Raw genomic sequence first — 13,296 nt, forward strand, 5'->3', positions numbered from 1 at the left:
TTTCACTATATGGTTTGGCATCCTTGTACTAATCACGTATTTTTTCTTTTCATATATCCCGCAGGAAAGCGAATGATAGTTCACCGAAGCATCGCCACCGATCACACACGATCGCTTCTCGCGTTGGGGATCAGGTGTTCTTCAACTATCATCATCCGACCGCTGCAGCGCTGATGGCGGCCAATACTGGTGATACCATGGCAGCCGATCTGGGCGGAGCGCAAGCCACCGCAACGACGACGACGACGACCGCCCTAGTCGCGATGGCCGGGCACGAGGCAAACCTATGCGGGTATGATTCGTACCTTCACAAAACAATTTGCGCTGCCGCAGCTAATGGTGGTGTTGGTGCTGCCACGGCCATGCATCTAACGACAGCACACGCAGCTTCAGCAACGGCCGCTATAAATGGCGGAGTTCAAGCTCTTGCCACCAGCACCCCTAACCGCTTGCTGCAGCATCATTTCCATCACTCGAAGTTGAAAAGGTTAGTATTGTGTGAAAAATCTGCAAAAGACTGTTTGTTAATAATTACTTTTTCTTTTGGTTCGAATTACCAGTCGGAAGGAACACCATCGCTTGGCGGCAGCTGTGGGTGCAACTCGGTCGACCCAGCCGACGCCGGTAAAGCTCAGCACGGCCCTACTCAACCAGCAGTACCCGAATCTCTCGGCCGAGCAGAAACTAACTCGCTCCATCAATCAGGTCGAGCAGTGGCTTGATCACCGTAGTCCCAAACTCGTACCCAAGGTCAAACTAGCGGACGATATGCAGCTCCAGCGAACGGTCGTCAGCCGGCCGTTAAAGCGTTCCAAGAGCAAGGAAGAACTGACGCCGAGCAATCTTTTGTTGCTGGAAAATCTGAAGATCAGCGAAGACATTGCGGAAATAGCGGTGGTGACACCGAAGAAAGTATACAACAAAGAATCGTTGATCGCTTCCGCCACCAAGAAGAATATTAAAACGCACCACCAGCATCAGCACAGTCCTTCGCGTCAACCGACAGCAGTGCCAACTGTTGCGATTGGCACTGAGAAGCCTTCAGCTCCGTTGACGGTGGTAAACAAACAATCCATTCCTGTCGGTGATGCTCAGCTAGTTCAGCTCCAGTATGGGTCCGTGCCGATCAATGCCGATCCGAGCGAATGCGAAAATCTAATCCGCATGTCGGACGATGGTGAGGATGTTGAGCAGCAACAGCAGCAGCAGCACCAGCAGCAACAACAGGCAGCGCCAATGGCAGCAACCAAGCATAGTTATCGTCACCATCAACCGCAGTCCCGTTCGCAGCCGCAATCGCCACAGCATCATCAGCATCATCATCAGCAAGAGCCGCGATACTGTGGCAGCGGTAGAGCACATTCCGTCTCGTCTGCATCGGCCGCTTCGACGACTGCCGTTCACCGGTACGTGCACGAGCACATCCACCATCACTATCACCATTTCGAAAATGACCCAGACGAATCCTGATGCTGGTGGTACGATCGTCTGCAGCTGGAACCGCCGCCTCGTTCAACGCCGGAAGCTACGGTCGAACTGGAACAGGTTGCCGGTCCCTGGCTGGCACTGAAAGAACCGCCACCCCCATCGTGATCGATGCTTACTACCACCGTTATAGCCACTGTAGGCCAACGTCGCCCTTCGCCCGTGGGCTGGTTTTGTTGCTTCTAGCTTCGCGGATTGTTCTCTCAAGCATTCAACCATGTTCTCATTCCCAACCTACTATATCTCTCTTTTGTGTACTTATGAATCTCATGGTGAGTCAGGAAGAAGTCTTAAGCGTGTGAAAAGCGTGCCCATTACTGCCAGAACAAGAAATAGTGTTAAGCAAGTGTTCCGCTAGTTACTCTCACTGATCACGATGTACATATGCATTATAGAACACTCTAGTTGTGAGCGCAAGCGCTACCCTTTCTGTTGCGATTGTATATACTATATTTTCCCAACTTGTATACGCAGTTTAGTATCCCGTGGGTGCAGAGTTTATTTTTTGCAGCAGCGTAATGGTTAGGGTTGTTATTAATTACAGAGCTTTTTGGGGGGAAATGTTCACCCAATTGTAAATGTACCGAACGTCGTCACATACGGGGAAAGAATAGGGCTTCTAACGTGTTATGTCAATGGGTATGGGAAAATGTTGCCCGCGAGGCAACACTGACAAACAGCTTCGAGAACTAGGAATTCATTGCGTGTGTGTATGTGTGTGAGGGGAAACATAAGTATTAAGCTATTAGCTCATAAGTAACATAAGTAAGTTACTATTTATTTTCTTAGTTGGAACCAAATCATCGAAACCTAGGTAGAAGAAGCAGCTGGGGGGGAAATGAACGGAAAGGAGAAACAAACAAAACACCTTACAATGCTTTACATTGATTGATATGAAATCGTTTTTAAACACAAAAAAAGGGAAACACTCTAATATCAACATACCTTCATATGATAATGGACACTATCACTCTATGCATGTACCGTAATTTCTCATATTTTGCAGATTTTCTCGTCCGTGTTTCAGTTGCCATTTTTTGTTTCGTTCTATTAATATTGATGTTTTTCTTCAATGTTTTCTCATCTATCATTTTATCGGTTTCATTTGTCAAAACTACTTTACCTTTCTAACGTTGTTCTACCTTTGAGTAAAGGTGTTGATAAATAATGCAAAGAGAATTCAATTGTTGGAACAATCTGCTAAATGTGAACACGTGACGAAAAAAAAAGAAAACGAAACTTACAAGACTGATTTCATGTTATTAAATCGTATTAATGATTTTTTGTGTGTGTATCTCGATATGTTTGTTTAAAACTTTATCTCCTTTTGTTCTTAAAACTGTTATGCACATAAAGAATAGTCCGCTTATGAAAATTGATAGAAGAAAAAGAAGTGCGAAGGAAAGCGATACGTACTTTTGGGGAGGAAAAGTTACACTACAACGGCTTTTTACTAAAATTATTTCATTGCCATTTTTGCTAATATTCCCGACGGTTGGTTTCCAACATGTTTTTTTTTTAATTTAAATTGTGTTAAAATTACTGTACTGGCACATAATTAAGGTTGAAACGAAATTTTATTAAGGCGCAAGAAAACAAAATTATCAAAAGGTTTCCGTTTTGCAACTTGTGCAACGTTGTCTACGTTAAAGGGAATGGTGTATTGTAAATTATGAACATCCATCGTTTGGTTGTATTTGTGAGTTAAATTCTTTCGGTATATTAAATTTATTTTAAAGATCTTTTAAATCATACAAAATTAAGCATGAGACATGAGACAAAAGGAAAAGATAACGAAATTCAAATCTTTGGGAAAAAACCATGTGGTCCAAATGCTAAAAACGAATGAAATCTAAATAGCTACACGGATAGCTAGCGTGCTTTGGCAATAGAAAATGAACCAATAGCACCAGTCCCTGTTGCTGCTGTATGGCTTGGTTTATGGAAACAGCTTGTGCGTTTGTGCAAAATATGTATTGTAATGTGGCTAATGTTGAGCTTCATGTTTACGGTTTCCTGCTTTTGGGTTAGGTCGTCTATCAGAGTATATGTTTATCGAAAAATAAATTACTCAACATTACAGTACAGATATATGATACAAGTACAAATACCACGCAAAAAAAACAAACAAACAAACATAAAAATGCCTTTCTTTTGATTTTCCTTCATCGGACGTCCGTAGGCCATATTTTCCTAATCCCATAATAATATCCAGGACAAGAAGAGTGAGATTGTGTGTATGCGCTTGTACGATCGTTAGGGTTAAGGCTTTATTTATTATGATAATTCTCACCAAAAAATGTCAGACACCATGCCCTTTTCTGTTGATCCTCGTCCCTCGAAAGTTTTACAAGAATATTTTATCTAAGACACAACATACACAGACAGCAGTATCGGACGTGTGAAGCTGATGTATTGTGGATGTGTTCTGTTCCAACGTATCATTCATACATAACCCATAGAAACAATAATATTCAAGATACTATAACGTGAATACAGTTAAACCTGCCTTTTTTTCCTAATTACTATATCACAAATTAGCAATCTGAACGAAAAGCTTCCTTTTCTAGTAGGTCTTCGTTATCAAATTTTAAGGAACTAAATTACAAAATTGGCTGATTACGGTTAACCACAGTGGTCTAATGTATACATATCCTTTCTATTCGCGACAGGGCGCAAATGATTTTTTTCAAAACAACTGAATTGTCTGCAAGATGCATACTAAATTCAAAAGGCAAATTAAGGGAAACTGTTTCAGAACCCAAAACGGTCCCGAAACTAATCCCTCATCTTGATCTAGGAGTAGTAGGTTTTTTGCAGAACCCATACCGGTACTGAAACTGATCCCAACCCTCATAGAATTGGCCTTGCACCTACACCGGTCTTGAAACTAATCCCAAACCGGAAACTAATCCCAAACCGATATTAGTCCTAAATATGATGTATATATAACGGACTAGAGCCGTTGGTCGACTCGTGCCGTTAACAGAATGCTGCGCCATAACGCCCGGTACTGTGCTGCAGATCTCCCCAACTCGAGGCACCGATCCTCCGCAAGTCTGCCTCGACCAGGTCAAGCCACCGTACTTGCTGCGCCCCTCTCCTCCACGTGCCGGTTGGATCCCTTTTGATGACCTCCTTGGCTGTATAGCTAACAGGCTTACTCGCTATATGTCCTAAACATGTTAGTCGCCCGATTTTCACCAGAATGCCAATCGATTACCTAGCAGCTCGAACAGATTATCATTCCACCCGTATTCCGTCGAAAATCGAACGTAGCACTTTGCGTTCAAAAACACCAAGTGCGCGTAGATCGCCTTCCAGTAAGGTCCATGTCTCAGAGTCCGTAGAGCACAACGAGCCTTATACAGGGGTTTCCAGGAGTTCTCATTGCTGTGGGCCACTTTATTGACTCCTTCTTGCGTGAAATAAACTTAATGTAATGGGAATTGGTCTCCATAGCATCCTTGTTGAACAAATCGAATAAGAATTTCCAAGGAGTCTGTTCAAAAAGGGTGCCATGGAGTCCAATTTCCATCATATGAAGTTCACTTCTCTTGAGAAGGAGTCAAGGAAGAGTCCCACAACTATTAAACCCCTGGAAAACCCTGTAAGAGTCCGGTATAGCGTCAGTTTTGTTCACCTGGAGACTTGACCAGATCGCAGCCACTTACGTAGACTACAGCAGGTGCGATTTCCAGCGAGGATGCGCCTCCGAATTTCCAAGGATGTGTCAGAGTCAAATGTCACTTGGGATTCAAGGTATACGAAGGAACCCACCTCCTCCAGTGTGTCATCATCCATGGTGATACAGGGAAAGGTATCTGCAATCTAGAGAAATAAGACATGCTCTCTCGCTTTGGCACACAGGAAAGTTTTCCAATAGCTTCGGTTTTGCTGGTTGGGTGGGGTAATATCCCTAGACCTCCCTGCATGTACAGTATCGGACAGAAAGATAGGGCATTGGGTTTTTAACGCACCGTGCACCCGTTGGGCCAAGTTTATGAGTGGTTTGTATGTGTTTGTGTTTGTGTGTGTGTGTGTGTATGTGTGTGTATGTGTGTGTGTATGTGTGTGTGTGCATGTGTGTGTGTGTGTGGATGTATGTTTGAATGTGTATTGATGTGTGTGTTTGTTTCACAAGTAGGTCGTTTCGGATAGATTTGTAAGTAGCTTTTTTGTGCTTTGGGTTAGGTTTTTGGTGTGATAAGCAGGACCACCGCCCTCGCGATCAGTGTGTTTTCGATATATTAACAATGTTACGGTCTTCTTTCGCCGTGGTCTTCTGAGGACGTCCGGTTGACTTGCGCGTTTCGGTTGTCCAAGCGCGTTTCAGTTGTCTAAGCACGTTTCGGTTGTCCGAAGCGCGTTTGCCACAAAAGTGCGCGATCGTTCCATTACGAACTCGATCCTTTTGCGCTTAATGCCAGCAGCAGCCATTCGCTTTTACATATGGCGCTGATAATCGGTACAACGTTTACCTCGACCCATTGTTACTAACATTGCTTGCTTGGACCGTCAAGAACGCGCTGGTTAAAAACTTGGACACGGCTGATCCCGTGCTCTGCCTGCGTTCTACTTCTATACGCGATGAATAACATCGTTGTCGAGCAGCGAAAACACCGCATGGATAAAAACTATCAACGAGTACGCGAGTAAGCGTCTTCCCTTCAAAATCGAGAACAGAATACTGCCGCGCTCATGAAACAAAACGCCCATTGAAAAGAACAACTGCGCGCCAGCCCAATGCACGCACAAAGTTTACCATTCGCACACAACGTGCAACGCAGAGATGCACGAAGGCCTTTCAATGGCGTGCACTGGAGAAACACCTGTGAGAGAATGCCGAGTTCATTGCTATTGTGCGTGTGTCCATTTCGCACCGGTGTCGCATTCACATTCATGAAACAGCAGACCTGCGTTTTCGTCCGAGGAACAAGGGCTGCTGTCGATGCAAACTTTAGTTTTTATCCAAGTGTAAACGCACAATGTTTCACATGATATCACACATAATAAGAATAATTTCAACGCAATATGACATCATGGCAAGCTATGTTTTTCAGACACAAACCCGCGCACTTGCAAATACATATTAAAAAGCACACTCACTTTCTACTACTACACACACACACATGCACACACACACACACACACAAACACACACACACACACACACACACACACACACACACTCACACACACATACACACACACATACACACATACACACACACAAACACGAGTAACGTGGCAAAACAAGTGCACGGTGCATTGAAAAAAAAGGGTCCTATCTTAATGTCCGATACTGTACTTGTCTTTTAAACTGGAGTCCAACCCGCTGAGCTTCTGATTTAAGTCCAGTATACGTTTCCGCAGCCGTCCTCTTGTTGATCGCAATAATGTCAATGTCGTCCGCGTAGCCCAGGTGTTGGATAGAGGGCCACAGCCTATACACACAGCCTGATCAACTTGTTAAAGAGGCAAATGAGGCCAATTGGTTGATACAGACCAAAAAATGATAAAACAATTATCAGCTTGTTAGGAAACTAAAATTCCTTCATCAGCATCCTAAAACAGATCTTCTTCTTCTTTGGCACAACAACCACTGTCGGTCAAGGCCTGCTTGTACCCACAAGTGAAGTGAGCTTGGCTTTCAGTGACTTATGATTACCATAGCAGGATAGTCAGTCCTACATATGGGGGCACGGTTTATTCGGAACTTGAACTCATGACGGGCATGTTGTTACGTCGTACGAGTTGACGACTGTACCACGACGACCTAAAACTGATAAAACCGATAAAGGTCCAAGAACGAATCTTCTAATCCTATAACTGCTACTGAACTCATGCCTATCCTTTAACTGATCTGAAACCTACCTACCTTTTGGATCTTATACATAACCCAAACCGTAGAACCTCTCCTAACCCCACACTGGTCCTGAAACTGATCCAGAACTTATATCAATCCTGAAATTGAATCTGAACTGGTACCGAACCCATACAGAGCCTGGAGCTTATACTTAACTTATACTGGCCCTGGAACTAATTCTAAACGCATTCAAAGTGCAAAAACTGCACATGGATGTATCTCGGTCATAGAACGGCTCGTGAACTTGTTTTGGTTTAAAATGCGATACAGGATCTACTTCGGGGTAAATTCGGCGTAGACATCAAGCGTAGAAATTTAGCCTGCTCCTAGTAGACAGGAAGAGACAACATTAATTCCCGTAACCCTTTACTAGAATTTGTTACAATGCATACGATGCGTTCGATGCAGTAGCGATAAAATGAAATGACTCGAGCTACTACTGTTCAGTCATCTTCTCCAAGATTTGCCCTCATGATGAAGGTCTAGTAGATGGTACCACTCTGTGTTTTACGTACGGAGTAGTGATGGGAAAAATCAGGTTTTCCGGCTAACTCCACATTTTTCTGGAATCGATTGCGGATAGTAGATCCGGAAACAGTTTCTGGAATCGATTCCGGAATCGACTCGGGAATTAGTTCCAGAATCGGCCCCAGATTTTATCCCGGAATCGGAATTGGTTCCGGAGTCGATACCGGAATCGGAATCGGTTCCGGAGTCGATACCGGAATCGGAATCGGTTCTGCAATCAGAATCAGCTCCGGAATCGAAATCGGCTCTCGAATCGGAATTGGCTCCTAAAATAGAATCGGCTTCCAAACGGAGTCAGTTTCGGCATCGCCATAAAAATAGGCCTTTGGGTGCAATCATATTGATAACCGCAAAAAATCAAAATTAACTTGTAAAAGATCCTTTCTCATGGAGATTCCCGGACTGATTTCGCTTCTTAAACATTTTATCCATTCAATAACTTATTCACATTTTGGAGCTAATTTTAATTCTGTAGTCAATTATGATTCCGTTATAGGGGCAAATTCCCAGGTCAATTCCGATTCCGGAGCCGACTCGGTAATCGGCTCCGGAGTCAACTCCGGAATCGGCTCCGGAATCGGAAACGTTTCCAGCATTGGAATCGGCTCCGGAATTGATTCCGAACGTAGACTCGGAATCGGATAAGTCCAATTCCGAGCTCCCACCACTAGTTCAGAGATTGTACCAAATCCTCTTTGAATGGCTGTACACCTATCAGCTGATGAATGACGTACGGTAAGATTTGTTATTGTTCCGCTATGAATGTAAACAAACGTGGCGTAATGCTTCCAGCTGTCAGTCAGTGCTGTGCTCGAAGCAGAAAGAAGGAAAATGATCCGAAAGTTCGCTAAACATTGGCGCGATTCAGCGTCCCTGCTAGTGTTAGCACGGGACCAACCAGCGGCACAACATAATAAGTACAATTATAAGGTAAATACAGAATAATAAACCATTAAAATTGAACGATAAAAATGAGCTACGCGGCTAGGGTTAATAGCGATATGTCCTCTCTTTTGCAGGTACTTGTATTCAAACGTACCTCTAATACGTCATTCATGCCAAATAGTGTAGTTTTTCCCGGTGGCGGTTTCGACAAACAGGACGCTTCGCTTGGCTGGGAATCGTTCTTTCGCGAAAGAAATGTTTCCAACACAGCGTTAAAAGCTATCACTCAAGTCGACGGTGCAAGACCCTACATATTCCAGACGGAGGGTACCGATTTGCTCGACCGCAACCTCTCGCTACGTCTCTGTGCACTGCGAGAGGCCTTCGAGGAGCTCGGCGTATTGCTCGTTACAGACGAGCAGAGGCAGAAAACGGAAACTGGTTTTAGCAAGTGCCTACAGCTGCCTGATGTGGACTCGTGGCAGCAAAAGATACACGATGGTACAGCATCATTCCAGGCGCTGCACACTGCACTTAGCACCGTGCCGGATGTGTTCAATTTGTACGAATGGTCATGCTGGCTAACGCCGGCCATGTTTCGGAAACGGCGTTTTGAAACGGTGTTCTATCTAGCGGTACTGAACAAAATGCCTGCCATACATCCAGAGCCCCATGAAGTGCAGGAATATTTTGTAAGTAAGAGCGTGTATGTGTGCCAATTGTATTATTCTAAATCGGTTCGCTTGCTTGCTACAGTGGGACACGCCGGCAGCTTTATTAGAGGCACACCGTGAGGAAAAAATATGGCTCGCACCACCCCAAACGTACGAGATGACGAGGCTCAGCTTCGTGTACGATATCGACCAGTTGGTGCGGTTTGCGGACAAACGCAATCGGAAGGGTTCCACATTGCTCTGCCCGATACAGTATAATGCAGCGGATGGTGTGATATTCGTGCTGCCCGGTGACGATCTGTATCCAGCCGACTACGATTATCTCTCCGACAATGCTGATTTAGACAAGTACGGGGAGCAGACGCGGGAAGCCATACGAAAGCAAGCGAAACGATTGCATCGTGTAGAGCACAAGGATTTGCATCACCAAGCATTCTTTCTGAATCAACAGCCGCTTGATGATCACCTACACGTGCAGGGGTTGAATGGAAATCTGCTGCAAAACCAATAGATGAGATTATACCTGTTAACGGTAGGTTAGTCTGAAAATTTGGTGATACGGGTTTTATAAAAAATAGTATAATACAATTTTCCTTCACCTTTCCCATAAACTTTATTAATGTTACCCAACACCAAAATATCACAGCTTGGAAAGTGGCTCGTTATAACCGAGCACATGCAGATGACCATCCAGCGATGGGCCATTGTGCAAATGTGTCTGCTGGTGTAATCCCCTATGCTCTACGCGATGAAGGTTACGTGCTCGTTCGGCTAATTCTCGCATCGTTAGCTCTCCGTACTTATTCATATCCTCATTGTCAGTAATGAAGTCGAACTGCTCTGGATAAAGATCGTCTCCAGGAAGAACGCCGATATACCCGTCTGCTGCATTAAAACCAACCGGACAGAATGGGGTTGTGCCGAAGAGTTTCCTCGCCTTTGCTACGCGTACTATAACGTCGATATCGTGTACATGGCTCAAACGATGCAATTCGTACAATTGAGGTGGTGCTAGCCAGAGAATTCCTTCCGAATGGGCATCGAGCAAATTCCGCGGTGATTCCCACTAAAAACAGAACCCCATTAGCATTGCAAATTAAACGCTCGGGACATTGCTCTTACCATATATTCCTCCACTTCGTAATCTTCTGGCAACACGGGACACACTTCATTGAGCGCAGCCAGGAAAAAGGCCGTTTCGAAACGCTTCCGCCGAAAGTGTGTAGGCGTCATCCAGGTAGACCACTCGTACAGACCCCACAGGTCTGGGGTTTCATGCAACTGCTCGTACAGCTGGCGAAATGCTTTCCTTCCGTCGTGAACGTCCGCTTGCCAGGTGCGCACATCGAAATCGGTTCTTGCTACGCTGAACCCTGTTTGTGGGCCTTTGTTTGCCACCAGCAGCACTCCCAACTCTTCGAAACATTCGCGCAAAGCGCACAGCCGGACGGAAATGCTACGATCTAGCTGATCACCCTCCATTCGGCGGAATATGTGGGGCCTTGGGCCAGACACCGACGTGACCGTTTGTAACGCTTCCGGTGGTATCCTTTGCTCGCCGAACAACCTTAGCCAGTCGGTAGAGTCATCTTGAGGATCGAAAGAACCACCGGGAAATACGATGTGGTTCGGAAGGAAGCTTGTGTTTTCGGTTCGTTTGAACACAAGTACCTGTGAAAGGATAAACAATCAGAACGAAGCGCTTCGATGCGTTTGTATATGCTTTTTGTACCTTGTAATTGTATCCGTGATTATCTCGTTCGTTGTGCCGATTGCGGGCCAAAACGATAACAGACGCCGAATCACGCCAATATTTTTCGTACATACGCATTTCACCAACCCCAGTGCTTCTTCTTAAGCAATGATGAATGATTTTTGCTATTGCTTAAAGTTGCCACCCTTAAACCGCCCATCTAATCTTTGTCGTAATTTTGATAAGCCACAACACAAACACTGGTTGCGTTTGACGTTGACATGTGCTGCGAAGCTTAGGTATAGGCGCGATTCTACGTCGTTTATTTACGCTGGAAGGAAGCGCTTCTGTGGAAGAAGTGAAGATTAACCCTCGCAGGCTTCGCAAAGTTTACAATTTTTTTAAATTATTTTAAAATATTATTTAAGTTTATTTTTACATTTCTTGAAAAAAACATATATTCAACAATAGGAGTAAAATAATTGAAATTAGTTAACAAACTGCATACTGCAATACGGCTACCCCAAGCGCCACAGATTAGGGGCGGTGGCAACGCTTTTTCGTATGCGATTTTATCGGACGGCCTGTCAAATTTTTATATGGGATTTGACAGATAACGTCGGACGACGAAATCGCACGTCCGACGTTATCTGTCAAATCCCATATAAATCTCGTCCGATAAAATCGCATCCGATCAGCCCTAAGCCTAAACGACTGGAAAATTGAATACAGGCGGTCCCCGAGATACACGGTACCTATTATACGCGGATTCGGAGATACGCGGTTTTCTAAATTTGACAATTTTTTGAGCAAATTGTACTGATTTGACACATCAATTGTAAATTGCCAAATAATTTCCGTTTTGATCGAATGTTAAAAACTAATTCAAAAGGTTTAAAACTGTTATATTCAGTCAAAATCATATCAAATAATTCATAAAACCGCCGCGAAACCATACAACAGTACAGAGGAAATGAGAAAGCTCTCCTCTAAGCGATGAAGCTCAACTGGTTGGGGTATCCCACCAACAGATAGCGCCACCAGCTTTTTTGGGTACTCAAGTGCCACAAATCCACTAAACGACCACTAAACGGCTTCTAAACGACTCAAGTTCTCTACCTAAACGGAATATAGAAAGACTTCGTTTAGCAGACGGCAAACGACTCATGCATTCTAAAAATAGCGAAAAAGCTGGTGGCGCTCTCTGTTGGTGGGATACCCCAACCAGTTGAACTTCATCGCTTGGAGGAGAGCTTTCTCATTTCCTCTGTACTGTTGTATGGTTTCGCATTGAAGTTATGCATCGCTAGAACTAGAACGGCGATACGATTGTTTAAATACTAAACTCCAATGGAAACCCCCAGCACTGAAGCAAGTGAGATTTGAGTAATGGTCGTTGGTGTTGATACCCACGTATCTGACCACACGACCATTCATGTAGATTTTTGCTCAGAAAGTTAGAAGGCTATATAGGTCATGATAAGATAAAACTTGTCGAAACACATTGCAAGAAAAGGATAGCAATATAATGATGAGTTGTAATACGCCATCTATTGATCAAACCAATGAAGCTGTGGAGCTTTCATTTTTTTCTATGGATATTCAATTTTCCAGTCGTTTAAGCTTAATCTGTGGCGCTTGGGTAACCTTCGATGCACGGAGGCAAATCTCAAATCCCCGCTTCCACGATACCCACAATTTCCTCCTATTAACCCATGATATACCTGCTATCCCAAGCGGAGGTAGTTTAGCAAATAGTTTCGTGTCATTCATCTTCTCTCTCTCTCTCCTCTTATTCTGCACAACCGTTTGCACGATTACTCACTCCACCGCTGCTCTCTCGACGCAGCTTCACCGGACTCCTCTATACGAGAATGTGATTACACACACTATCGGATGCTCTTTTTTCAGCTTTTTCTCTCTCTCTGTGCGCTGTTTTTTCCTATAATCGCCCTCCCCTAGTGATCCCTTCCCGCCGAACTGCAGTGGGCCGTAATGACCCCCTTCTTCGTGCAATTCGTCGATTTAACTGTGTATATTCTATGTTTGATTTCAACCTTCCCTTATCCTCTTTCCGATCCCGCATCAGAACCCTCCATAATCCCGTGCTGCCTTAATTTTTAATTTTTAATTTTTAATTTTTAATTTTTAAATTTTTGATT

At 44.2% G+C, this 13,296-nt stretch overlaps 3 protein-coding genes across 5 annotated transcripts in view; 2 read left to right on the plus strand and 1 right to left on the minus strand.

Annotated features, from left to right (window-relative positions):
- The window catches only part of LOC120956620 (protein naked cuticle homolog), a 45,403-nt gene extending 41,424 nt beyond the window's left edge, over positions 1 to 3,979 (plus strand). For all 3 annotated transcript variants that reach the window (XM_040378244.2, XM_040378245.2, XM_040378246.2), the window contains 2 exons: positions 65 to 487; positions 561 to 3,979. In XM_040378244.2, the coding sequence (XP_040234178.2) occupies positions 65 to 487; positions 561 to 1,470 (1,333 nt within the window). In that variant the 3' untranslated portion in view covers positions 1,471 to 3,979. The remainder of the gene's footprint in view (positions 1 to 64; positions 488 to 560) is intronic.
- Positions 3,980 to 8,645: 4,666 nt separating this feature from the next.
- LOC120957275 (acyl-coenzyme A diphosphatase NUDT19-like) lies at positions 8,646 to 10,052 on the plus strand. Its single transcript, XM_040379389.2, has 3 exons — positions 8,646 to 8,812; positions 8,902 to 9,459; positions 9,524 to 10,052. The coding sequence occupies exons 1-3, from the start codon at positions 8,714 to 8,716 to the stop codon at positions 9,950 to 9,952; spliced, it is 1,086 nt and encodes a 361-aa protein (XP_040235323.2). The 5' UTR covers positions 8,646 to 8,713; the 3' UTR covers positions 9,953 to 10,052.
- LOC120957276 (acyl-coenzyme A diphosphatase NUDT19-like) lies at positions 10,042 to 11,482 on the minus strand. The gene is made up of 3 exons (XM_040379390.2): positions 11,174 to 11,482; positions 10,564 to 11,112; positions 10,042 to 10,507 (listed from the first exon to the last, which is right to left on the minus strand). Exons 1-3 carry the CDS (start codon positions 11,270 to 11,272, stop codon positions 10,082 to 10,084), a joined length of 1,074 nt encoding a protein of 357 aa, XP_040235324.2. The 5' UTR covers positions 11,273 to 11,482; the 3' UTR covers positions 10,042 to 10,081.
- Positions 11,483 to 13,296: the final 1,814 nt, after the last annotated feature.

Source organism: Anopheles coluzzii, chromosome 3 (genome assembly GCF_943734685.1).
Source record: "Anopheles coluzzii chromosome 3, AcolN3, whole genome shotgun sequence".
Classification (NCBI taxonomy): domain Eukaryota; kingdom Metazoa; phylum Arthropoda; class Insecta; order Diptera; family Culicidae; genus Anopheles; species Anopheles coluzzii.